Genomic DNA, 26,987 nt, shown 5'->3' on the forward strand with positions numbered 1-26,987 from the left:
GTAACGTTTTTGAGGTTGTATAAAATTTTAGGTATCTATAATGTCTGGCCTGGCTGCCAGTTCACATCTGTGCTATGCCTGTATTGTGTTTAGGGCTTTGAGCTCGTACTCCTTGATTGCTATAGATTGGCAGAGAGGAGGGTTTCTGAATGGATTGTTTACAGTTTTGCCCAAAACCCACTCTGAATATGTTCTTGCCCCTCAAAATTGGAAAGAGTTAGTGGTGTTTTGTTATTGTTAGAGTCTTTTCTGTGTTCTGTTTCCTGTGATACTGCATCCCTTTCTTAGGAAGACAAATGGTTGGTCAGTCCTCATCTTCCTTTATTTTACCTATTTCTAGTAAGAATTCCTTGAAGTTTTTAGTTTGGGTGGACCACTCTTGTCAAGTTTCTATCACTGATACAGATTGTTCCATCATTTCTTTTCATATATTCTGCTATTTATTGAATGTTGCATACCGGGAATTGTACTGAGTACTTCATAGATATTTTGTTAATCAGTACAGTGATTGTGTGATGTAACTGTCATTCCAGTTATACAAATGAGAAAACAGGATTAGGTTTAACACTTGACTCAAAGTTAGAAAGTTGTAGGTGGTATGGCTAGGATTAGTTTTTGTTGATTTTTTTTTTTTTTTTTTTTGCCAGAGGTCTTGATCTTTAATGGGGATAAAAAATTAGCTTTCGTAGGGGTACCTGGTGGGTCAGTTGGTTAAGTGTCCGAATTTGGCTCAGGTCATGATCTCAAAGTTTGTGAGTTCTGTCCTCACATTGGGTTCTCTGCTGTCAGTGCAGAGCCACTTCAGATCCTCTGTTCCCCACTTTGTCTGTACTTCCCCCACTTACTCTCTTTAACTCAAAAATAAACATTAAAAAAAAAAGTTAGCTCTGGTAAAAAGAATGGAAACTTTGTTAATTCACACATTACTCAGAAGCCATTCCTTAAATACTTCTGTTTAAACTCACCTGATGGTAATTTTTAGGTACCGCATACAACTTTTGGTATTGGAGGAACACACGATAGGACATGTATTGTAGTCCTGCTCTCTCTCTCTCTTTTTTTAAATAAACTAATGAATGCTAGAGCTCTCTGTGAAATAAACTTACTGTAATTTCTTTCAGTTTGCAGCTTAAAATCCATGATTCATTTTCCTCATAGCTAATATCTAATCCGTAGCAAACCAAAGATCTGCCTTCAGATTATATCAGAATCTGATCACTTCTCATCAACTTCACTGCTACTACCGTCATTTAATCCAGTGTCATTTCTCAGCTAAATTATTATAAGAGCTTTTAGTTTTACAATTGCTTTCCTTTAGTGTTCTTTCAATGTATAAGGTAGAGTGATCTGGTTTATCACTTTGTCACATTGGGCCATTCTGTTCTAAATTGTCCAGTAAATTCTTGTTTTATTCACTGTAAAATCCAAAGTCCTTAACATGTTTCAAGAGAGGTGTTTTTTTTTTTTTTTTAATGTGTATTTATTTCTGAGAGAGAGACATACACAGGCAGAGTGCGAGCTGGGGAAGGGCAGAGAGAGAGGGAGACACAGAATCTGAAGTGGGCTCCAGGCTCTTAGCTGTCAGCACAGAGCCTGATGTGGGGCTCAAACCCATGAACTGCGAGATCATGACCTGAGCCAAAGTCGGATGCTTAACTGACTAAGCCACCCAGGTGCCCCGCCCTTTTAATTTAATTTAATTAATTTATTTTTTATATGGCCCCTTATTATTTCTCTGGCCTGATCTTTAGTATTTTCCCACTTGGTTATTCTACTCTACACTGACCACCTTGCTAGTCTGAACATATCAGGTATACTCCTGCCTCAGGGCATTTGTACTTGCTCTTACTTTTTGGTTGCTGTTTTTCCAGATTTCTGTGTAGATTGTTTCCCTCTTACTTTGAAATAGTTATTCAAATGTCAGCTTCTCATTGAGGCTTCTCTTACTATTCTGTCTAACCCAATCTAACATTTCCTATCCTCCTCCCCTGCTTAATTTTTTCCTTACCTTTGTCTCTATCTAACCTTATCATATAAGGTCTACCTTATTTATCTTGTTTATTGTCTGTCTTTCCCACTAGATTATAGAACCATGAGGGGATTTTTGTTTATTCACTTCTTTGTCCTTGGTATCCAGAACAGTGTCTGGTATGTAGTCAGTACCTAATATGTAATTTGTTGAATGTATGAATGTTTAAAAATTTTGGAATTTCTGAGAAAATATTGATAGGTATTTACAGTTGATTCTTCTTCGTGCTGGGGTCAACTTTAAAATGTTCATTGGTGGCACTGATGGAAGTCTGGACTAAGGTCAGTCTCTTAAGACATTCTGCATCTTGCTTCTAAGCCTGAGTTAATGCAGCATAACAGATATGATGGTATTATTACTTAAATTTATAAACATACTTACTTTGGGAACAGAAAGGTCTTTTTCCCCAAATCTTTTTTTTTGTTGTTGTTGTTTACTTATTTTGAGAGGGAGCACATGCACGAGTGGGGAGGGGCAGAGAGAGAGAGAGGGAGAGGGAAAGAGAAATCCCAAGCAGGCTTCATGCTGTCAGTTCAGTGCCTGATGACGCATGGCTCAATCTCGTGAATCCTGAGATCATGATTTGAGCTGAAATCATGAGTTAGATGCTTAATCGACTGAGCTACCCAGGTGCTCCATTTTCCCCCAAATTTTAAACATGATTTATTAGAAGAGCTGTTTAAAAAGTTGGTATGCGGGGTTGGACTCTTGTTTTTGGCTCAAGTTACCATCTCATGGTTCTTGGGATGGAGACCTGTGTCAGGCTCTATGCTGACAGCACACAGAGCCTGCCTGGGATTTTCTGTCTAACTCTCTCTCTGCCCCTTCCCCCACTTGTGTGTACTTGCTCACTCTCTTTCTCAAGCTAAGTAAATAACATTAAAAAAAAATTCTGCTCTATGAAACCCACTGTTAAGAAATGGAAGTATTAGCCACAGATTGGGAGAATATATTTGTAAAAGACATATCTCATAAAGAACTTTTATTTAAAATATACAAAGAACTCTTAAAAATAATAAGATTTAAAAAATGGACCAAAGACCTCAACAGACACCTCACCAAAAAAGACACATAGTATGGAAACCAATTTGACAATGAATTTCATATTAAAAAAAAATACATAGATGGCAAATAAGCATATGAAAAGATGCTCTACATCATATGTCATCAGGGAAATGCAAATCAAAACCACAAGGTGTCACTATATACCTATTAGAATGGCTAAAACTTAGAGGACTGACAACACCAAATGCGAGGAGGTTATAGAGCAACAGGAACTCTTATTCTTTGCTGGTAGGAATGAAAAAATGGTGTAGCCACTTTGGAAGACAGTTTGGTGATTTCTTATAAAACTAAACATATTCTTGCCGTATAATTTAACTAGGCACCCATTGATATTTACCCAAAGGAGTTAAAAGCTTATGTAGACACAAAAACCTGCACTTGAATGCTTATAACATCTATATTTATAGATGCCAAATCTTGGATGCAACCAAGATGTCCTTCAGTAGATGAATGGATAAGTAAACTGTGGTACGTCCAGACAGTGGAATATTATTCAGCGTTAAAAAGAAATGAGCTATCAAACCTTGAAAAGACGTGGAGAAATCCGAAAGCCATATTACAAAGCAGAAGAAGCCAATCAGAAAAAGCTACAATACCGTATGATCCCAAATATGACATTCTGGAACAGACAAAACTGTGGAGGCAAGATAAAGATCAGTGCTGTGGATGAGGAGAGAGAGATGAATAGGCAGAGCAAAGAGGATTTTTAGGAGAGTGAGAAATAATCTGTATTATAATGATGAATATATGTCATTATACTTGTGTTCAAACCCATAGAATGTACAACATGAAGAGTGAACCGTAAGGTAAACTGTGGACTTTGTTGATTTTGATGTGTCAGTTTAAATTCATCCCCGGGGCTGGTGGCAGGGGGTGGGGGGAGTGTACCATTCTGGTGAGTGATGTTGATAATGGCAAAGGCTGTGCATGTGTTTGGGCCAGAGAATATATGGCAAATCTCTGTACCTACCTGTTAATTTTGTTACAAACCTAAAACTGCTAAAAAAAAAATAAAATAAAGTCTTTAAAAAAAGGAGAGGGCATAAACGTACCTTCCACTCTGGGTTTTGAGCCTTAAGACATCTGTCTCAGCAGCCAGTGACCAACTGTACTTGTGAAGTAAAATCTGTCCTTTCCACATCTGCTCTTCAAAACCCTTCATCCACAACTGGGATCAGCCTACACAGTGCATCCACACGCTCTTGGGAGGGACCCCAACCCTGTTTTCTTAACTCCATCAAACAGGAGCAAGATGGACTTGGTTTCAAAAGAGAAATGACCAAATTCCTGCATTTAGGAGAGCTCTTTTTTCTCATTCCAGCAGAGAGAGGCTGACAAAACCAGTGCCGTTTAAGCCAACACACTGTATGTGGTGAAACTCTGAGCATGTGCGATGTTCTGATTTTATAACTTTTTTTTAAAATATGATTTCACATTCTAAGATAGTAGTTATGCCCAGGAAATTTTTCTTGAAGAAGTGGGTGAATTTTCATTTTATATAATGAATGTCATGTATTGTCAGTAGGGATCTGATTTGTATGCCAGTGACAGAAAACTTGATAAATACTGCCTTAAACAAGTGAGAATTTACTTTTCTTATGTAATGTGAAGTCCAGAGTTAGGCAGTCCATAGATGATGAGATTGCTCAAGGATGTCATCAAGGAACAGTATCCTATTTTTCTAGCTTACTATTTTTTGTCTTCTTGGTCAGAAGATGGCTGTTGTATCTCTAGAGACGTTATCAGAGGTTTCAGAAGGAAAAAGAGGCAAGGATAAAGGGACATCTCATTTTACAAGACTTCGTCTTTTTCTGGTAGATAGTGGCCTCTCAGATTGATAACTACCTTTTGTTAGCCAGAACTCTGTGGTTATGTTGGTACGACTTGGTATTTAACTTGCAGTATCTGGAATTAGTATAGAATAGTGGTTAAGAGCATGGAGCTAAGTTTGAAAATTGTTACTTCCTAACTGTGTGACGTCAGCATCTTTGTGCCTCGATTTCCTCATTAAATAGGTCTAGTAATATGTACCTACCAACACTTTTGTTGAAAAAATTACGAGTTAATATTATTTTAATGGATACCATTTGTACTTTGTAAGTCTTAGCTATAATTACCATCTTCCTTATCTAGAAGAGTTATTGATAATGGAATTGTAAGTTTGCCACTCAGGAAACTAGTGTGTTTTTTTTTTTTTTTTTTTTTGAAATAGGAAGTAAAACAGCATTTGAGTTAGGTGCTTTTGAGTATAGGGATGATTGTGAATGGTAGTAGAACTCCTAAGGACTCTTGTGACTGCATTGCATTATTAAAAATTAAAAAGTATTGGGGCCATTTTAATTTACTCATTTAATTGAACTTAGATCTTGGTGACTTAGACCTATCTTGAACAAATTGTCATTTTACCACCAATCCCTTAAAGTACCTTCAACTCAACAGAAATTCTGTTTCATTGATAGAATGTTTGAAGTCTTAGCTATATATTGAAATACGATTTTGTTGGTATTGTTACTAGCCTTGTCAATTTGTAATCACTCTGCTGGAAAAAATGTGTCAATTATTTTCCTATTTTCTTTTTAGCCCTATCTGCTTTGATATGATTGAGGAAGCATACATGACGAAATGTGGCCACAGCTTTTGGTAAGATGATTTCATTTAGCAAAATTGTCTTGATTTTTAACTTGTGTGTACATGTAGCCAGCAAGAAGTTATGTTTTTAAAATAATTTTGGTTATTTTGTAATTTCTTTGATTGATATATTTTTACAGGTTCAACAGCTCAAGTCAGTAAGCATATGGTTGGTGCATAATTTTTGTGAAATTTACTATTTGTAAATTTCACTATTTGTAATTGTGAAATTACTATTTCACAATTTTACTATTTACAAATTTACTATTTGTAATTGTGAAATTTACTATTGCCCTTATAGATGGATTTTAAGACTTTTGGGTTGATTGCTACAGAGCTTTGATTACTGTTTTAGAAAATTGGGGTTGTTGGATAATTAGATTGAAGCATGAAGCACCTTTAACTCATTTTGGGGATAGGTGTGAGGCCCAGGAAAGGAGGTTAGAAAGTCATTCAAAAAGGATCTAGGGGATTAAAAAGATCTGTGTTTTCTATTTTAACATTTTACTCAGTGTTATCTTTAGTTGCTTAGTCTTGTATATATGTCACATTCATCTGTGTATTGAAAAAAGTTTTAGTGGGGGTAAAATACACATAACATAAATTTTACCATCTCAACCATTTTTAAGTTGAGAAATGTTAAGTTTGTTCACATTGTTGTGCAATTAACCTCCAGAACTTTGTTATTTTGCAAAGCTGAAACTATACCCTTACTTGAAGGGTTTCTCCCCTTCCCCTACCTAGCCTCTGTCAGTCACCATTTTACTTTGTTTCTGTGAATTTGACTATTCTAGATACTTCACGTAAGTGGCATCAAGTAGTATTTGTATTTTTGTGACTTGCTTATTTCACCTAGCATCATGTCCTCAAGTTTCATCCTTGTAGTATATGTCAGTTTCCTCCCTTTTTAAGGCTGAATAGTATTCCATTGTGTGTGTATATTATATTTTATTTGTTTATTCATCTGTCTGTTAATGAACACTTGATTGCCTTCACCCTCTAATTCTTGTTAAGAGTGGTGCTTTGAACATTGGTATATAAATATCTCCTTGAGATCCTGGTTTCAGTTCTTTTGGGTATATACCCAGAAGCAGAATTACTGTATCATTGGGTAGTTCTGTGTTTAATTTTTTGAGGAACCTCCATACTCTTTTCCATAGCTGCTATACCATTTTATATTTCCCCTAGCAGTACACAAGAGTTCCAATTTTTCAACATTCTAGCCAACCCTTGTCATTTTCTGTTTTTTTTTTTTTTCTCTTTAACAGTAGCTATCCTAATGGGTATGTAATCTGTGTATGTTTAATTCCTTTTACTTATTTTTTCGTGTAAAAGAATTTTTTTTAATGTTTGTTTATTTTTTTGTGGGGAGGGGCAGAGTGAGAGATGGAGACACAGAATCTGAAGCAGGCTACAGGCTTTGAGCTGTCAGCACAGAGCCCGATGTGGGGCTTGAACTCAAGATCCATGAGATCATGACCTGAGCTAAAGGTCTAACTGAATGAGCCACCCAGGCGCCCCTTTTATGTGCTTTTTTGATTGGAGATGGTGTATTCTGTTTCTAGTCAGTCATCTCCATAAATTTACGCTGTTGATATAATATTTTTGGCTTAGTATTTCTGTTGTGTTCTAATAGTCCCTATATTCTAATTCATGTTGAAGTTAGACTCCTGATTTTATTCTGAAATAGAGTACAGTATCTGGTAGATTGATATTCATTAGTCAGGGGTGTCATTTTGTAAGTACTTTAGGTTGATTTGGAGCATGATGCATCCCTGATAGGTGAATCCAATCTGCCAGTCATTTAAAAAGAAGTTTAGAATAAAAATAGCTTTCTTGGCTTGCACAGTTTTTTATTAAAATACAAGTTACTAAAATAGGCCATATGTACTCTTGGCTAAAAAACAACTTTTATTGTCCAGAAAGATGTACATGAAATGTAAATGTCACCATTTTTCAAGCCTTATTTGTATACCTTCTCGTAAGTTATCACCAGTAAGGAGTGATGGTGTATTCTTTCAGAATTTTTTTTTGCCAGTTTTTAAATAAAGGCCATCTTTCCTTAAATAGTTTTGATTTCCTGGTATATCATTGCATTGACATTATTACCGTTCATGAATCACTTTCTGCGCTATATTGCTACTGAAATTCTGGTCACATGTGTCTTGCTTTTAGGTTGATACATGTATGGTCTTAGTCTTTTAAGGCTGATTGTTTAACAGTAGTGTTTTCTTTGGTTCATTAATTGATCCAGCACTGTAGCATTCCATATGAAACCATGTATGTCCCTTCGGGACTTTGGGGTTTCATTTCTGGAAAATCGGATGATTCAGATTAGGCTTTCTCAACCTTTGGCAGTATTGACATATTGGACTGGATAATTCCTTGTTGTGGCTGATTACCCTGGGTATTGTTGATTGTTTAGCATTATCCTGGCCTCTACCCAGTAGCAGTCCCTTTTCCCACAAGTGTGACAACCAAAAATGTCTCCAGACATTGTCAGATATCATGTAAGGGACAAAATTGCCCTCAGGTGAGAACTACTGATACAGAGCTAAAACACCAGGGTCTTGAAGTTGGTAAACCAGGATTCCGGTTCTGGCTCTAAAACTTACCTTTGTCTGGTGACTCAACCTGTTTCTTCTGCTGCTGCTCTCCTTCATCCCCCTTCTCTTCCTACCGCTTCACCTCCTTTTCTTTCATAGTGTTGAAGGTGTGATGTTTGATCCAAATTATAAAGTGAGGACTTAGGGGTGCCTGGGTGGCTCAGTTGGTTAAGGGTCAGACTTTGGTTCAGGTCATGATCTCAGCGGTGAGTTCGAGTCCCGTGTTGGGCTCTGTGCTGACAGCTCAGGGCCTGGATCCTGCCTCAGATTCTGTCTCCTCTCTCTCTACCCCTCCCTGCTTGCACACTGTCTCTCTCTCTCTATCTCAAAAATAAATTAACATTGGGGTATCTGGGTGGCTCAGTTGGTTAAGCACCCGACTTTTGCTCAGGTCATAAAAAAAATAAAATGAGGATTTAATTTTTCCTAACTGCCCTCCTCTTTTATATTTCCTGTGGTATATCTTTATGTGTGTGTGTGTGTTTAAATTTCTTTTTCTTTTTTTTTTTTTTTTACCATTTTACTTAATTTATTTTTTATTTTTATTTATTTAAAAAAATTTTTTTTTTCAATGTTTATTTATTTTTGGGACAGAGAGAGACAGAGCATGAATGGGGGAGGGGCAGAGAGAGAGGGAGACACAGAATCGGAAACAGGCTCCAGGCTCTGAGCCATCAGCCCAGAGCCCGACGCGGGGCTCGAACTCACGGACCGCGAGATCGTGACCTGGCTGAAGTTGGACGCTTAACCGACTGCGCCACCCAGGCGCCCCTTAATTTATTTTTTAAAATTTACATCCAAATTAGTTAGCATATAGTGCAACAGTGATTTCAGCTGTAGATTCCTTAATGCTCCTTACCCATTTAGCCCATCCCCCTCCCACAACCCCTCCAGTAACCCTCTGGTCTCCATATTTAAGGGTCTCTTATGTTTTTGTCCCCCTCCCTGTTTTTATATTATTTTTGCTTCCCTTATGTTCATCTGTTTTGTATCTTAAGTTCTCATATGAGTGAAGTCATATGATATTTGTCTTTCTCTGACTAATTTCACTTAGCATAATACCCTCTAGTTCCATCCATGTAGTTGCAAATGGCAAGATTTCATTCTTTTTGATTGCCATGTAATACTCTATTGTATATATATACCACATCTTCTTTATCCATTTATCCACCGATGGACATTTGGGCTCTTTCCATACTTTGGCTGTTGTTGGTAGTGCTGCTGTAAACATTGGGGTGCACGTGCCCCTTCGAAACAGCATACCTGTATCCCTTGGATAAATACCTAGTAGTGCAATTCCTGGGTTGTAGGGTAGTTCTGTTTTTAATTTTTTGAGGAATGTCCATACTGTTTTCCAGAGTGGCTGCACCAGCTTGCATTCCCACCAATAATGCAAAAGAAATCCTCTTTCTCTGCATCCTCACCAACATCTGTTGTTGCCTGAGTTGTTAATGGTAGCCATCCTGACGGGTGTGAGGTGGTATCTCATTGTGGTTTTGATTTGTATTTCGCTGGTGATGAGTGAAGTTGAGCATTTTTTCATGTGTCATTTGGCCATCTGGATGTCTTCTTTGGAGAAGTATCTATTCATGTCTTTTGCCCATTTCTTCACTGGATTATCTGTTTTTTGGGTGTTGAGTTTGATAAGTTCTGTGTAGATTTTGGATACTAACCCTTTACCCGTTATGTCGTTTGCAACTATCTTCTCCCATTCCGTCAGTTGCCTTTTAGTTTTGTTGATTGTTTCCGTTGCTGTGCGGAAGGTTTTTATTTTGATGAGGTCCCAATAGTTCATTTTTGCTTTTGTTTCCCTTGCCTCCGGAGATGTGTTGAGTAAGAAGTTGCTGAGGCCGAGGTCAAAGAGGTTTTTGCCTGCTTTCTCCTCAAGGATTTTGATGGCTTCCTGTCTTACGGCCTTCATCCAGTTTGAGTTTATTTTTATGTATGGTGTAAGAAACTGGTCCAGGTTCATTTTTCTGCATGTCGCTGTCCAGTTTTTGCTGTGGCATTTTAAAAGGACGTTGCAGAGTCTGCTAAATCGGTACAATAATTCACTAAGTTGTAAAGTGTAATAAATTACTGATTGACTTTATAATTAAATAAACCTGGCCTTTTCATTGAGTCCTATAATCTTCATGGTGTGTCCTTACATCATTGTTGGAAAACCCCATTGATTTCGTAAGTATCTGTTTTTCCCTTCAAATAAAAATAGTTTTAAGTTTAGATCTTTGTTATAACTCAAGTTCTGTTGTAACCTGATATGAAGGTGTTTTAAAATACCTACCAGAGAACAGGTTTTGGTAGAATAGAGACTATAAGGTTGGCAGGAACTAGGAAACTTGGAGGCCGGCAGTCCTGTTGTCAGGGTTACGAAACTGTAAGGCATTTTGTACTTTTGTTTAAAGCAAAAGCTCATTATTTATCCTATTCTATCATGTAATGCAGTGGAACCTCAATCATTAACAGTAGCCTGTTGGATCAACTCCTTGCTAACTTAACCTTGGCTGGTAATCTGGAGCCAAGCGGTATTGCTGTTTCCAGACTTCATCCAAATTATTAACGCTAAATCAGATTGGACCATATGAACTGTTTATCCTTTATCCCACTTATAAATGGTAACTCTTTCCTAGTAACAGGATGGAGACACTATTCCTGCTTGACAGTCAGTCTGTTATTAGCTGTTGTCTAACCAAACTTAATTGTATAATGAAAGAAATCTGGCTTCTTTGTGACGTAGAGATAAGGTTTGCTCCTTTTCTTTGGTGCCTCCAGCTTGTCCTCTGCACCTTGCTTCTCAGATCTCATGTCTACCAAGTTCTGATTTACTGTTTCATTTCATTACAAAGTAATTATAATAGCATTTCTCAGTGTTGTTATCTTTCAGCATATCTGCTTGTCTTTTGGGACTTTTGACTAATCCATCATTTTGCATCTTCTTGTTAGTCTTTTTTTTTTTTTCATTTTATTTATTTAAAGAAATTTTTTTAATGTTTATTTTTTATTATTTAAAAAAAAAATTTTTTTTTTCAACGTTTATTTATTTTTGGGACAGAGAGAGACAGAGTATGAACGGGGGAGGGGCAGAGAGAGGGAGACACAGAATCGGAAACAGGCTCCAGGCTCTGAGCCATCAGCCCAGAGCCTGATGCGGGGCTCGAACCCACGGACCGCGAGATCGTGACCTGGCTGAAGTCGGACGCTTAACCGACTGCGCCACCCAGGCGCCCCTTAATGTTTATTTTTGCGAGAGAGAGAGAGAGAGAGAGAGAGAGAGAGCACGTGTGTGCATTTAGGTGGGGGAGGGGCAGAGAGCGAGGGAGACACAGAATCTGGCACAGGCTCTAGGCTCTGAGCTGTCAGCACAGAGCCCTACATGGGGCTCGAATTCATGGACTGTGAGATCATGACCTGAGCTGAAGTTGGGTGCTTAACTGACTGAGCCACCCAGACGCCTCTCATTTTAGAGAAAGAGAGAGTGGGGGAGGGGGCAGAGGGAGAGAGAGAGGATCTTAAGCAGGTTCCATGCTCAGTGTGGAGCCTGACGTGGGGCTCAATCCCCATGATCTTGGGATCATGACCTAAGCCGGAATCAAAAGAGTCAGACACTCCGCTAGCTGAGCCACCCAGGTGCTCCTAGTCTTTCTTTATACCTGGTTATTATATATGACGCCTGGTACTGATTTGTCCTTGCTGTTTTTATAGTCCCCCCCACCTTTTTTGTTTTTTGAGAATTTTCTGATTATTCGTAGAATAACAGAATTATTAAAAAATTCCTCTGATTTTTTTCTGTATGTACTCATCCCTATTTACAGAGAGAAAAAGATATTTATGACAAGGGCTCCATTTATCCTAGTGTCTACAATTACTTACAGAAAAATGAAGAGAAACCAGAAAGTTTGTGTGTATTAGGGGTAGATGAATAGAGGGCTTGAGAAAACATTTGAAGAGGTCTTTGTATGGTTAAAGTGGCATAGTTTTCTGTACATTAGAGGCTGTTCCCAAATAAAAATTACGCTCCAAAAGTTTAAAAAAACAAGTATATTTATATCTCATAGATAGGTATATACTTAATAAATAGTAATCATACGTCTATAGAGAAATGCTCATTTTATTAGACAAAAAAAATTTTAAATATTTATTTTTGAGAGACAGAGACAGCATGAGCAGGGGAAGGGCAGAGAGAGAGGGAAACCCAGAATCAGAAGCAGGCTCCAGGCTCTGAGCTGTCAGCACAGAGCCCGATGTGGGGCTCAAACCCACAAACCATGAGATCATGACCTGAGCCGAAGTCAGATGTTTCACCGACTGAGCCAGTCAGGCGCCCCGAGAAATACTCATTTTAAAAAAATTACTAAAGTATAGTTATATTAGTTTCATGTGTGCAACATAGTGATTCAATAATTCTCTACATTACTCAGTACTCACCACAATAAGTGTAGTTACCAGCTGTCATCATACAATGTTATTATAATATTATGACTGTATTCCCTATGCTGTTCTTTTCATCTCCATGACTTACTTATTTTATTACTGGAGGTTTGTACCTTTGAACCCTCTTCACCTATTTTGCCCATCCCTCTCCCTTCTGGCAACTATCAGTTTGTTCTTTGTATTTATAGGAGTCTGTTTCTGTTTGTTTATTGTTTATTATTATTGTTCTTTGTATTTATAGGAGTCTGTTTGATTGTTTGTTCTTTGGTTTTGTTTTTTAGATTCCACATATAAGTGCAATCATGTCGTATTTCTCTTTCTTTGATTTAATTCACTTAGTATAAAATCCTCTGGATCTATCCATGTTGTTGCAAAGGGCAAAACTTCAAAATACTCATTCTTCATTATCAGAAATACACTTAGTAGAGGACATAGACACCCATTTATGTCAGCACACCCTAGCACGGAATTAATTAGTTAATTAATTATAGTTTATTTTTGTGAGAGAAACAGAATGAAAGAGAGACGGAGTACAAGCAGGGGAGGGCAGAGAGAGGGGGAGACACAGAATCCCAAGAAGGCTCAAGGCTCTAGCTGTCAGCACAGAACCTGATTCGAGGCTCGAAGCCACCAACTGCGAGATCATGACCTGAGCTGACGTTGGACACTTAACTTGCTGAGCCGCCCAGCTGCCCCAGTTTATATTTTAGAGAGTGAGAGCATGAGCGGGGCAGAGGGGCAGAGGGAGAGAGAAAGAGAATACCCTAAGCAAGCTCCACGCTCAGTGGGAAGCTCAGTGTAGGGGTCCATCCTACGATTGGATGTCCACGAGTTGGATGCTTAACCGATTGAGCCACCTAGGTGCCCCCTGAATAATCATCATCATCATCATAATTATTATTTTCAATGTTTTTGAGAGAGAGAGTGGGGGAGGGGCAGAGAGAGAGGGGGATAGAGGATCTGAAATGGGCTCAGCACTGACAGCAGAGAGCCCGATGTGGGGCTTGAACTTACAAACTGTGAGATTCTGACCTGAGCCGAAGTCAGATGCTTAAGTGACTGAGCCACCCATGCGCTCCCTGAATTCTTATTTTTAACAGTTGCAGTGTGAGTAGCTTTTGAAAACTTCTCAGGTAGACCCAGGTATATATCCTTCTATCCTCCCTATTTTGATCACTAGTCTAGATACTTATGCTTCTTTTGGATTCCAAAATACTGCATCTGTGCTGGTGATGGTGAAGTAGAGTTAGTTTTTTCATGCATTCAGTATTTATTTAGTTCCAACTCTTAGAGGATATTGTGCTAGACATTGAAGGGACAGATGAATTAAAACAAAATTTTGCTTTTAATGAATGAATAGTACACACACACACACACACACACACACACAGATAAGTACAAAATAAGATAGTTACTGTTTCTCAGAGTAGGGCAGATCCACCTGGGGTGGTAGTGAGGCAGTATATGCTATGTGGTAAACTTGATTGATTTTGTTGTCGTGTCAGCTTATACTGTGGTGTGTAATTTGATGCATTTTCATTTTATAGCATAGATGGATGTTTTCAGTGCAGTGTGGAAAAGTCGGTTGAACTTTTGTTTCTGAGGTCAGTTCCTTCTGGCTGTGTCCTAGTCTGGTTTTTCTTCTAGGAGTGTGGTAGTAAACCTACTAACAAGGGACAGGATTAGGATGCTGAAGAGAGGAGAGGAGGACATTCTGTTGGATTCTGGGATAATTTCAGGAATATTGACAACCTCTTTCACTGGGTTAACAACTCAGCTTGTTCTACTTGTCATATTTGCTCATTTCTATCATTTGGTAAAACCCAAAATGGACTTCTGCTTATCTGTCAGCCCCTTATCTCATCTTTAATACCTTCCCAGATACTCTACTTCATTACTTGGTTTTTTTCAACTTGCAGATTTTTTTAAGAGTTAAATCTTGTCATGTGGGAATATTTTCTGGTAATATTAACTCATTTCTGTTTTCCCTAAGCAGACTATAAATGTTTTCATGTTGTGAACATGGAATCTTAATATATTGTAATTGCATATTTGCTTTATGCTTCTAAACATTTAGTATATTATTTCTTTCATTGAAATTTCCATGTAGGAAACTTTCTGGCAGATATGCAGCCTATCTTGTGGTAATACAGTAATCCTAGCCTTGTCATAGTTGCAAGAGGTGATATTATTTCTGGAATACTGTGCATATTATTTAATATGTATTTGAGTGCCTCTTATGTGCCAGCCGTTTACTCTGATCTTTATGTCCTTGTGTTGGGCCTAAGACCACTGCTACATTAATTCCCTAGGATGTCTTCTTTTTACTTATCTTGGAAGTAATAAATGTGAAATGAGAAAGTAGTTGATAATTAGAACAGAGAAACCTAATGGATGTAGGTTTCTGTTTTGATAAGGTAGAGTGAAGTAAGATATAAAAATTAAAAATTTATAGTAATGTGAATACAGAATAAAAGAGTTGCTATCTTTTTAGGAATCATCTTTCTAATCACCCTTAGAATTTCTTACAAATAATTTTTTTCTGATGGTTAGAAGCAGTACTGTTTTACTATAGACACTCGTAAACATCTACAAAGAAAAAATTTCCTATAATTATATGATCCAGAGGCATATATTATTAACATAATGATGAATGTCTTTTTTGGTTTATTTTAAATGTACACATATTCAGTTTTTAAAAATAGAAATGAGATTGTACTGTATGCACTATGTTAGAGATTTTTAGTCAGTAGAAACTGATATAGTAACTTCTGTTAAAAATTTTTTTTTCATATTCATTTATTTTTGAGAATCAGAGAGAGACAGAGCACAAGTGGGGAAGGGCAGAGAGAGAAGGAGACACAGAATCCGAAGCAGCTCCAGGCTCCGAGCTGTCAGCACAGAGCCCGATGTGGGGCTCGAACTCATAAACTGTGAGATCATGACCTGAGCTGAAGTTGGACACTTAACCAACTGAGCCACCGAGGTGCCCCTAGTGAATTTTTTTTCATGTCAGTTTGATATTTCTCTGTGGTTTAGTAGAGCAGTATTTAAAAAGTGTATTATAATAAGACAATTGTAAAAAGTCAAACACTACAGAAATGTATAATGTAAGGAAGGAAAAATTTCTTGTAATCTTATTTCTCTAGGTATAAATATTAATAGTTATTAGATTATTTTTCATGGCATATTATGTATTGCAATATGGTTTTTTTCATATATATTGCATTGGATTGATGTTTACAAAACTAGTCAATTTAGTCCTAGTGTTTTGGTTGCTTCTAGTTTATTGCTATTTACAGATAATCTTAGACACTTTTCTGTGTATATACCTCTGCTCATTTCCTTAGGATAAACTCCTAGATATAAAATCATTACATCAAAGGAAATGTGCAACCGTAAGGTTTTCCATACTACTTGGCTTCTGGAAATGTGATACTTAGATTTCCTTCATCAGTACACGAGGTTGCTTAACAATTTTTTTTTTTTTAATGTTTATTTGTTATTGAGAGAGAGACAGAGCGCAAGCAGGGGAGGGGCAGAGAGAGAGAGAGGGAGACACAGAATCTGAAGCAGGCTCCAGGCTCTGAGCTGTTGGCACAGGGCAGAGAACCCAACGTGGGGCTTGAACTCACAAACCGTGAGATCATGACCTGAACCAAAGTCGGACACTCAACCGACTGAGCCACCCAGGCGCCTCAAGGTTGTTTATATTTACATGTGCTCCTTAACTTTGACCATATTTTCTTTATTTTTCCGTTCTGTTTGGTAAAAACTAATATATAATTTAAAATCAATTTTTTTATTCTACTGAAGGTGGTGATTTTCTCATGCTTATTCACTACTTATTGACTAATGTTTCTTACTGATTTTTATGTTTTTCTCTTATTTTCTTTTTTTATTTGAATGTGTTCTTTTTGTATTAAGGTTATCAGCACTCTAAGAACATGAATGGTTTATTTGCTTAACTAAATCATAGGCATTTGCTTTTCTTGGTATTGTTTGTTATATAACATTTAAATTGCATAAACTTAAAAGTTAGTACGTTTTTAAACATTCTATATCCAGTAGACTTGTTATTCAAGTTCATTTTTAAACAACTTTTGTGTACTATTATCTAATAAATGCCCTATATGTCTTTATTATGAAAAAATATAAGCTGAAATAAATTTGATAACATTACTTGTTTTAAATGAGAAATAGAAGACTAATAGGCATTATTCTGTGACCAGTTTTATTAATTCTTCACTGATTTAATGAAACCTATTTTATTTTTTTTCTGCTAATAGCTACAAGTGTATTCATCAGAGTTTGGAGGATAATAATAGATGTCCCAAGTGTAACTATGTTGTGGATAATATTGACCATCTGTATCCTAATTTCTTGGGTGAGTCTCTGGAATGATTCTTTACTTGTAAAAATATTTTAGCCCCAAAGTGTTGTTGGCACTAATTTGTTAGAAAACCGTTTAGAGGTAAAGTGAGTCTCTCTCCTGTCACCTGGGTACTTTCCTCAGCCTTCCTTGGGTTCTGGTGTATTTTCCATACCGTGTGTTGTCAGTTCTATATTTTAGTATTTTTAATTGTCATAAATAAAGAAAAATTGACAAAACTCTTATTTGTTACATAGATGGCTGGACAGAATATAAGGCTAAAGGGGAATGCCAGAGGTCCAGAACAACTGTATCTTTATACAGTGTTGTGCATTCCTGCTGTTTGTGATTCTGGGGCAGAAGTGAGAGTCTCGGGAGGAAAGAACTTGCAGAAGGAACTTAGGAAAAGAAGAAATACTGAGCGGTAGGATACTCTGCAGGACTGTACTTTATGGGCTAGGTTAGGCAGAAGGGAAGTGAAAGTCCTACAAAGCAGAATCCTTTGTCCCTGAACCTGGAAACATGGATTGATGCTGCTATGTGGGTTTCTAGAATCACTTTTCTATCAGTTGTTACAACTTTGGAACACTTCTTTTGGAATGGTTAAATACAGAAAGAAATATAATGTTCTGACAATTTTGGCATTTACTAGGATTTTCAGGCAATATTCTTTAATGAGTCCAAAAGTTGTGTGAATTTCTAAATAGAGCACTGTATACTAGTATGGAAGGAATTTTAAAATATAGTACTGTGTTAGTTAGAAAGTGATTTCACGTATTAAGTATATTCTCACATGTATCCAGTGAATAGTGAAGTCACAATTACTGATTTTCTAAGCTAGAAATTATCTTGGTGATGATTAGGTTTTAACCTTCTCTTTTTATGGATAAATTTTGGTTTTGGATAATAGGAATATTTGTTTTGTTTTATTTTAGAGAGAGAGAGAGAGAGAGAGAAGAGAGTGTGTGCACATGGGGGAGAGGAGCAGAAGGAGAGAGAGAATCTTTTTTTCTAAATTTTTATTTTGAGAGACAGAATCGGGGGAGAGGGGCAGAGAGAGAGGGAGAGAGAGAATTCCAAGCAGGCTCTGTGCTTTCAGTGCTAAGCCCAAAGCAGGGCTCGATCCCAAGAACCGTGAGATCATGACCTGAGAGCCCAAAATCGAGTGTCAGAGCTTTACCAGCTGAGCCACTCAGGTGCCCAGTGAGAGACAGGGAGAGAGAGAAGGAGAGGGAGGGAGAGAATGTTAAGCAGGTTCCGCGCTCAGCATGGGGTCTGACTTGGGCCTTGATCCCACAACCCTGGGATCATGACCTGAGCTGAAATCAGGAGTTGGACGCTTAACTGACTAGGCCACCCAGGCACCTCTTACACCTTTTTTATTGATAGGTTACAACCCTTTATTTTTTTTTTTATTAAGGTTTTTTAAAAATGTTTGTTTATTTTTGAGAGAGAGAGTGAGAGCAGGGGAGGGGCAGAGAGAGAGGGAGACAGAATCTGAAGCAGGTTCTAGGCTCTGAGCTGTCAGCACAGAGCCTGACATGGGGCTTGAACCCATGAACCTGGAGATAATGACTTGAGCCAAAGTTGGATGTTTAACCGACTGAGCCACCCTAGCGCCCCAGGACCCTTCATTTTTATTGCTGTGCATTTACTTCATGGGTGAAGAGTTGTGGTAGACATTTTCTATAGCAGTGGTTTTTAAAATTTTTTGTCTGGGTGATCTGTATGAAAATTCTGAAAAATGATGTTCTTCCTTGTACATTGATCCCATGTTTAAAATTCACATCCTTGGGGTGCCTGGGTGGCTCATTCGGTTAAGGGTCCAACTTTGACTCAGGTCATGATCTCGTGGTTAGTGAGTTTGAGCCCATGTGAGGCTCTGTACTGACAGCTCAGAGCCTGGAGCCTGCTTCACATTCTGTGTCTGCCTCTCTCTCTGCCCTTCCCCTGCTCACACTGTCTCTCAAAAATAAACACTAAAAAAAAAATAAAATTAGAATCCTCAGTGTTTTTTTTTTATATGTTTAAGTGGTTGTAAAGGATGTAACTTTAGGAGTATTGTAAATATGGTTATTTAAAAGTAAAACTTTTATCTCTTTATTTTTTAAAGTTTAATTTGAGAGAGAGAGAGAGAGACAGAGCACCCCAGTGGGGGAGGGGCAGAGAGAATGGGAAATGGAATCATAGGCAGGCTCTGCGCTGTCACTGCAGAGCCTGATGCAGGGCTCAAAGTCGTGAACTGGGAGATCATGACCTGAGCCGAAGTGAAGAGTTGGACGCTTAACTGACTGAGCCACTCAGGCACCCCAGGATCATCATAGTTTTTAAAAATTAATATATAATGGACGTATAACATGATGTAAGTTTAAGATTTTTTCTTTTTAAAATGTAAGTATTGGGAAACTTTGCTTACATAAATAAGTTGATGGGGAGTGAGGGAATTTTTTTTTATTTTTAAATTTTTTTTTTTTTTCAACGTTTATTTATTTTTGGGACAGAGAGAGACAGAGCATGAACGGGGGAGGGGCAGAGAGAGAGGGAGACACAGAATCGGAAACAGGCTCCAGGCTCCGAGCCATCAGCCCAGAGCCTGACGCGGGGCTCGAACTCACGGACCGCGAGATCGTGACCTGGCTGAAGTCGGACGCTTAACCGACTGCGCCACCCAGGCGCCCCGAAGGAATTTTGATGACAGTAATGTCACTCAGTTTTTTGACCTTGTTCTGAATTAAGAAATTAAGAAAGAAAGCATTTTGATTTATCCTCAAAAAGAAACTTAATGCTCTATTAGTTAACAAGTCCTTTCTTCAATTTTAATGAAAGCAAAGAATTGGAAGCCAAACACTCAAGAAGGATTTGGCCTTCTGGTCATTATCATTATACGCTTTTTTGTCAAGACAGGTACCTTGATTGCCTTTCCTGCCCTAAACACTACACTGTTACACCCTTTTTCTTCTGACTTTCCTTCCCCCATCTCTTCTTCTACCTTTAATAGCATTCCATTTAATTCCCTCCTTCTACCTTTCCTCCTCCAACACATTCACTATTCTTTCCATCCTACTTGCTCTTGAGAGCTTGCTTTCTCCTGTCACTGAGAGGCTCCTGTGAGGTGAAGTCTTCCTGTCCCTGTCCTGACTTATTGCCCCATCTGTTTCTGTCTTCCACTCCTGCCAAGACTTGCTCTCTGGCTCCCCCTATCCATCCATGGTGTGAAAGCTCTCTCCAGCTTCCTGCCTCATCTCTCCCCTCTGTATATAAAATTTGTAAATTGAATTTTCTTACCTCCTTTATGAATGACTTTATTATTCTTTGAAGGGACAACATCAGTGTTACGTTTAAAATCCTTACTTGAAAGGAAAGTAAATAACTAAGAAGGGCACTTGTGATGAGCACTGGGTGTTGTATGTAAGTGATGAATGACTAGAATCTATCCCTGAAACCAATATTGCGCTGTATGTTAACTAAAATTTAAATTGAGAAAAGGAAAGAAAAAGTAAATAAAGTATATTAACATCCTTACTACTGCTAAGCAGTGTCCTAAGTGTTTTGTGTAAACCAACTCATTTAACTTTCAGTCCTGTGAGTTGTTGCCCTACTCATTCTTCAGGTGAGGAAACTAAGGCACAGAGAAGTTGAGTAACTTGTGTAAAGTTACACAGTCATATTGGTAGAATTGGAATTTGGTCCTAAGTAGTCAGTCTTAAAAGTGTGCACTTTCACTATACTCTCTTGCTTCTAAAAAGATAGTTGTTAGAATGGAAGTGTTAGCAATAGAAGTGTGTTGTCTGTTCGTAGTACTGTGGCCGTTTTAAGGATCCAGAGAAGTATAATTATGGATATAGAATATCCTTCAAGTTAAGTGGTATACAAGATTTCTCAGTAAAATGCAATGTAGTATACACACAAAGTATTACAAGTTAAGTCACAGTTTTTATTCAAATGGATGATTCTGTTACTGAAACATTAAATGCTTATTCATGTACTTCTCTTTAGTCCCACTGCATTATTTCAAGCTTTCCTTTCTCTTCCCTGGTTTATAATAGTAACTTTGTGAGATACATCCTAGGCTCTTCAGAATCAGTCTGCCATCTGTCTACATTTCCAGCCTTAGTTTGTAGTCCATTAATCATTAACAGAATCACTATGACCCTGTGTGTCAGCATAGTGATTTTAAGTCATTTTATCTCCTGGTCTTTAATGACTTTCCCCCCTCTTTCTCACACCGTTATCTGAATTCTTTTCCACTTCTTTTTCTGCTTAGTGAATCTCTGTGCATGTTGTGGCCCAATTCTAATGTCACTTTCTATGTGTAGCCTACTCATTTACACTTCGATTCCTCCTTGTCCTGTGTTCCGTGTAAGGCTGCTTCAGCGATAGTACCAATTATCACATTATGTTACAACTCCTGCACCATACACATTTGTCTTCCTACTCAGAGTTGCTTGAGTCTTAGATTGAGTCTTACTTATCATTGAAGTGTGGATTATTAGTGTGGGCTTGATACCTCTCTGGTTTGTTCAGAAATACCGTTAATAAAAAAAAAAAAAAGAGGGGCGCCTGGGTGGCTCAGTCAGTTGAGCATTGAGTTCGGCTCAGGTCATGATCTCATGGTTTGTGAGTTCGAGCCCCGCATCAGGCTCTGTGCTGTCAGCTTGGAGCATGGAGTCTGCTTCCGATTCTGTCTCTCTCTCTCTCTCTCTCTCTGCCCTTCTCCCGCTCGCACTTTCTCTCTCAAAAATAAATAAAACATTAAAAGAAATTAAAAAAAAAAAGAAATATTAATTGTTGGATTGTGGTATAGTGGGAAATATTAGATAGTTGGATTCATATCCCAATTCTCTTATATGTGTTACCATGAATGAGTTCCTGATGCTTTCTCTAATTTTCTTATCTCTAAAATGGGGAGAATGACCCATAGGATAATGTCTATAAATTAAAGTGTTAGACTAGTGCTAAACTGGCTTAGTGCTAATTTCTTTTTCTTTATCAGGTTTTTGTTGTTTTTGTTTGTTGTTATCAGTTGGCTGTTAAAGACAGAAAAAAAGAATTTGTAGAATTGGTTAATTCAGTGGTTCAGTGATAGTATCAAGTTCTCTCTTTCTGTTCCTCTGTCCCCATTGGTTCTTTGACTAGCTCACCCCCCCCCCCCCCCCCCCCCCACCAAGACTGCAAGATGGCTCGAAGCAGTTCCAGATTTCCAGTCATACTGGGTTGGGGTGGGACCTGGCTTTTCTGAAAGCATATGGCAGCCTGACACGTGGGAGAAAATTATGTTGTTATTTAAAAAAGAGGGGGGAGGATGGTTTTTGATAGGTAACTGACAGTGTCTGCCTTGATATTTATAGGAAAGTAACAAACAAAAAGAAGAACAAATAAAAATGGTTAGTGCCTACTTCATAGAATCAATCAGGTACCGTGTGGAGGATGGGACGGTCTAATACAGTGAAGAATTGTCTCCTTCCAGGTGCTGATAGTGTCATTGAGGCACATACAAGAAAGCATATATTCTAAACAATTCTCCTAAGGCAGTAGTGGTAGTGATAATAGCTGTTGTGGTAGTAGCTGTGGCAAAACTGTTTCAAATTCAATATAAAATGAAAACCTAGCATTTTCTGCTTAGCATCTTTTTAATTTGGGGGCTTTTTAAATTGAGAATTGAACCCATATAAACAGAACACTTAGGTGATGCGTTTAACAATAATCCAAATTGTACTTTTTGTTTTGTTTCTCTTTCAGTGAATGAGCTCATTCTCAAACAGAACCAAAGATTTGAGGAAAAGAGGTTCAAATTGGACCACTCAGTGAGTAGCACCGTATGTTTCAACTCTTATTACTATTTTTAATAAATTTCAATTTGTTGTTTCTGATGTTTTAAAATTAATTTAAAAAATTGTTTGTTTTTTTTTGAGAGAAAGAGTGCGCAAGTGAGCAAGTGGCAGAGAGAGAGAAAGAGAGAATCTCAGGAGGGGCAGAGGGAGGGGGGAAGGGAGGGAGGGGGAGAGAGAGAGAGAGAGAGAGAGAGAGAGAGAGAGAGAGAAAGAAAGAAAGAAAGAAAGAAAGAAAGAAAGAAAGAAAGAAAGAAAGAAAGAAAGAAAGAAAGAAAAGAAAAGAAAGAAAGAAAGAAGCAGGGCTCACCTGAAACAGGACTCGAGCTCACCCGATGTGGGACTTGAACTCAAGAACCCTGTGAGATCATGACCTGAGCCAGAGTCGCATGCTTAACAACTGAGCCACCCAGGTGCCATAATATTAATTACATATCAAAGCTTAGTATGTCATTGATTTTTTTTTTAAAGGAAATTTGTTTTAAGTTTATTCTATTTAATAAAGAACTTTGTTAACTGCATTGTCCAAAATTTAGTGATTATCTTTTGAATGGTCTTGTGGGATCACACTGAGTCATGTTGGCTTGTAACACATGATATTTAGAGGATTATGTGGCAGGGTGAAACTGTGGTTGGTAATTTGGAAAAACTATTGGAGGATTCTGAATTTAAGAGGATCAGTCCCAAACTTATTGAGAGGGAAGTGAGCTTCAATTAATACCTTACCAAGTACAAAGTTGAAAATATGGCTAGACAGATAATTAAAATCCAAGCACTTATTTATTTATTTATAAAAGTTTATTTTACTTATTTTGAGGAGGGGGTGGGGCAGAGATTGGGAGAGAGAATCCCAAGCAGGGTCCACACTCCCAGTACAGAACCCAACACAGGGCTTTATCCCATGAACCATGAGATCATGACCTGGGCAGAAATCAAGAGTTGGACGGACAATCGACAGAGCAACCAAGGCATCCAAAATCCAAGCACTTATTTTGAAGGGAATTCTACTGTTAGCTGTGCCCACTTAATATTTGTCTTGAATATTACTTTTGTATCTGTTACCTAAATTCACTTAAGGGAGAAGTAGTGTTTAATTTAGGATTAGAAGGCTGGGAGCCACTTGCTTGGAAGGAGTAGATTAGAATATTAAAGTATATTTTTTATATCTATGTCATAAAATATTAGGAGGTAGCAGTTAAGCATTTGTTTTAGACTCTCTGAAACAATCTTCTTGAAGTTGCTATGGTTCTTCTTTTCTTCATTTTTAGAATGGCCACAGGTGGCAAATATTTCAGGATTTGTTGGGAACTGACCAAGATAACCTTGATTTGGCTAATGTCAACCTCATGTTGGAATTACTAGTGCAGAAGAAGAAACAGCTGGAAGCAGTAAGTGGTAGCTGAACTTTAAAAAATTTTAACTGGTGTTCTTTATTGCATTGAGAAAGATCTAGAAATGCTTAAAAATAATAGGGTAGTGTCTGCCACTCAGTTCATTCAATTTTATTCTGTAAGAGCATGCTCAAGGCATCACTTCTAACAAATTCCCCCTTTCCAAGTAAAAGAAAAGACAGATGTCTTTTTTTTTCTTTTTTAAAATATTTATTTATTTTGAGAGAGAGAGAGAGCGAGCGAGCATGAGTGGGGAAGAGGGGCAGAGAGAGAGAGGGACACAGAATCCCAAGCAGGCTCCATGCTCAGCCTGGAGCTCGATGTGGTGCTGGATCCCACCATGACCGTGAGATCATGACCTGAGCCAAAATCAAGAGTCAGATGCCAAACTGACTGAGCCACCCAGGCGCCCTTCTTCTTTTTTTAAAAATTTGTTTACTTTGAGACAGCAAGCAGGGGAGGAGCAAAGAGAGTGGAAGAGAGAGAATCTTAAGCAGGCCCCTTGCTGTCAGCCCAGAGCCCAACGTGGCGCTCAGTCTCATGAACCATGAGATCATGACCTGAGTGGAAAGCAAGAGTCAGACGCTTAACTGACTGAGCCACCCAGGTGCCCCAAGACAGAGTTCTTATATACAACTTACTTGCACTGTCCAGTTTATATTAAGAAAAACTGAGTGATAAGAAAGACGTGAGAAAATACAGTTTCATTTTAATGGAAAACAATTATATTGGTCATTTTTTTCTAATATATTCCTTGCCATATCTTCCCTTCTTCACATATGAGATTTAGAAGAGAAAATAGATACTATTTTTATCTACATAAAATCCTTTCAGCAGGTGTCCGTTGGTGGCAGCTGTAGTCTATGGCTTAAATAATTTATAGAAAGATGGGAACTGGAAGTATATATATGCTGTTTCATCTAATGAAAGTAAATAAATGTAAAATTGCATTTATTTTATGTAAACATAAGTAATGTAAAATGTGATTTTGCGTGTATTAGTCAAGAATGGAATATGATCCATTAGGAGCAACTCGCACCTTAGCAGGAGCAGAGTCCCTGTGACCTAGCTTAAATGAAAAGGAGGGGTAAAGTAAGTGAGTGAGTAGCTGACATATATGAAAAGGAAGAGTTTAACAACGAAATATGGGGAAGATTGGAACCATAGCTTCTCTGGAGACTATAAGGAAATGAGATCAGTCACTTGAATGTTGTTGGATCTTTGGTGCTTTTCATGTCTGTTTCTTTGGGACAGGTCTGATTTCCTTTTCTCAGATTCTTATCACATGGTGGGTAATATAGTCACTTGTACTTTCTTCATTTGTATTTATGTTTTGAAAGAAAAGGGGCTTTCCTTTCCAGTTTCGGTTTAAAAAATTCTGTGGGTGGATTCTTTATTAACATAGCTTAGATCTGGATTGCATCTGATAGAATGGGAGTCTTTTAGTAGGACGAGGGAATAGCTGAGGTTGTGCTTACCGGAATGGTTCTCCCATGCTGTGTCTTTTTGGGGCACAGGACTGGCAGGAATTTCTCCTGTGTTTTTAGAAGAGGAGGCTTTATCTTTTATTTATTTATTTTCTTTTAGTTTTATTGAGATATGATTGACATATAACACTGTATAAGCTTAAGGTATACAGCATAATGTCTTGACATACATGTATTGTGCAGTGATTACCACAGTAAGTTTAGTAACATCCATTATCTCATATAGATACAGGAGAAATAAAGAAGAGAAAAAAAAGGAAAAAAAAAGGTTTTTTTTTGTGATGAAAATTTTTAGGATTTACTCTTTCAGCAGTTTTCAAATACACCATACAGTGGTATTGATTGTAGTCATCATGTTGTATATTACATCCTCAGTACTTATTTATCTTATAACTGGAAGTTTGTACCTATTGATCGCCTTCATCCAACCCCCTCCCCCCTGCCCTGCCATTTCTAGTTAGCACAAATCTGATTTCTATGAGTATGGTGGATTTTAAGATTCCACATGTAAGTGAGATCAATACAGTACTTTTGACTTTCTTCAGACTTTCTTCACGTAGCATAATGCCCTCAAGGTCCATTCATGTTGTTGCAAGTGGTAATATCTCTTTTATTCTCATGGCTGAATAGTATTCCATTTTGTATACATAGCCATGTCTTTATCCATTCATGGTTGCAGACACTTAGGATGTTTCCGTGTCTTGGCTATTGTAAATAATGCTGTAGTATACACGGGGATTCAGATGCCTGTACAGCATAGGGATTCATTTGTTTGGATAAATACTGAGAAGTAGGATTACTGAATCATATGGTAGTTCTGTTTCCAATTTTATTTTCCTTGAGAATGCCCAGAAGTTTGATTCAAGGTTCAGAGATGGTGGCCAGGCTGCCCATCTCATTGCCCAGCACCTCTGTCTCCAGCATTGGCTTTGTTTTGCTTTTGCTTTTGTTTTGAAAAGTGAGGGAGGATTCTTAACGTGAACTTCTTTTCAGAACTGCCCTCCCAAGGGTTTCCTTATGCCTCCAGCAATGAGGTGTTTGAATTGGTCCTTTGGTGCTTGTCAGCCACCTTGTGCAGAGAGGTTTCAGTAGCTTGCAGTGAGACTGGTCCTTCTGTATTTCAGGGATTTGCTCCATCACAGTTTTTATC

General features: G+C 37.9%; 1 protein-coding gene across 5 annotated transcripts in view; it reads left to right on the forward strand.

The window, feature by feature from the left end:
• Positions 1-26,987, forward strand: part of COP1 (COP1 E3 ubiquitin ligase) — a 257,893-nt gene that overhangs the window by 20,168 nt on the left and 210,738 nt on the right. For 4 of the 5 annotated variants that reach the window (XM_045452818.1, XM_045452822.1, XM_045452821.1 and 1 more), the window contains exons 2-5: positions 5,675-5,734; positions 17,049-17,146; positions 22,871-22,947; positions 24,228-24,347. In XM_045452818.1, coding sequence (XP_045308774.1) covers positions 5,675-5,734; positions 17,049-17,146; positions 22,871-22,947; positions 24,228-24,347 — 355 coding nt within the window. The remainder of the gene's footprint in view (positions 1-5,674; positions 5,735-17,048; positions 17,147-22,870; positions 22,948-24,227; positions 24,348-26,987) is intronic. The other variant, XM_045452820.1, reaches the window with a different exon arrangement.

This window comes from Leopardus geoffroyi, chromosome C3 (assembly GCF_018350155.1).
Source record: "Leopardus geoffroyi isolate Oge1 chromosome C3, O.geoffroyi_Oge1_pat1.0, whole genome shotgun sequence".
NCBI lineage: Eukaryota > Metazoa > Chordata > Mammalia > Carnivora > Felidae > Leopardus > Leopardus geoffroyi.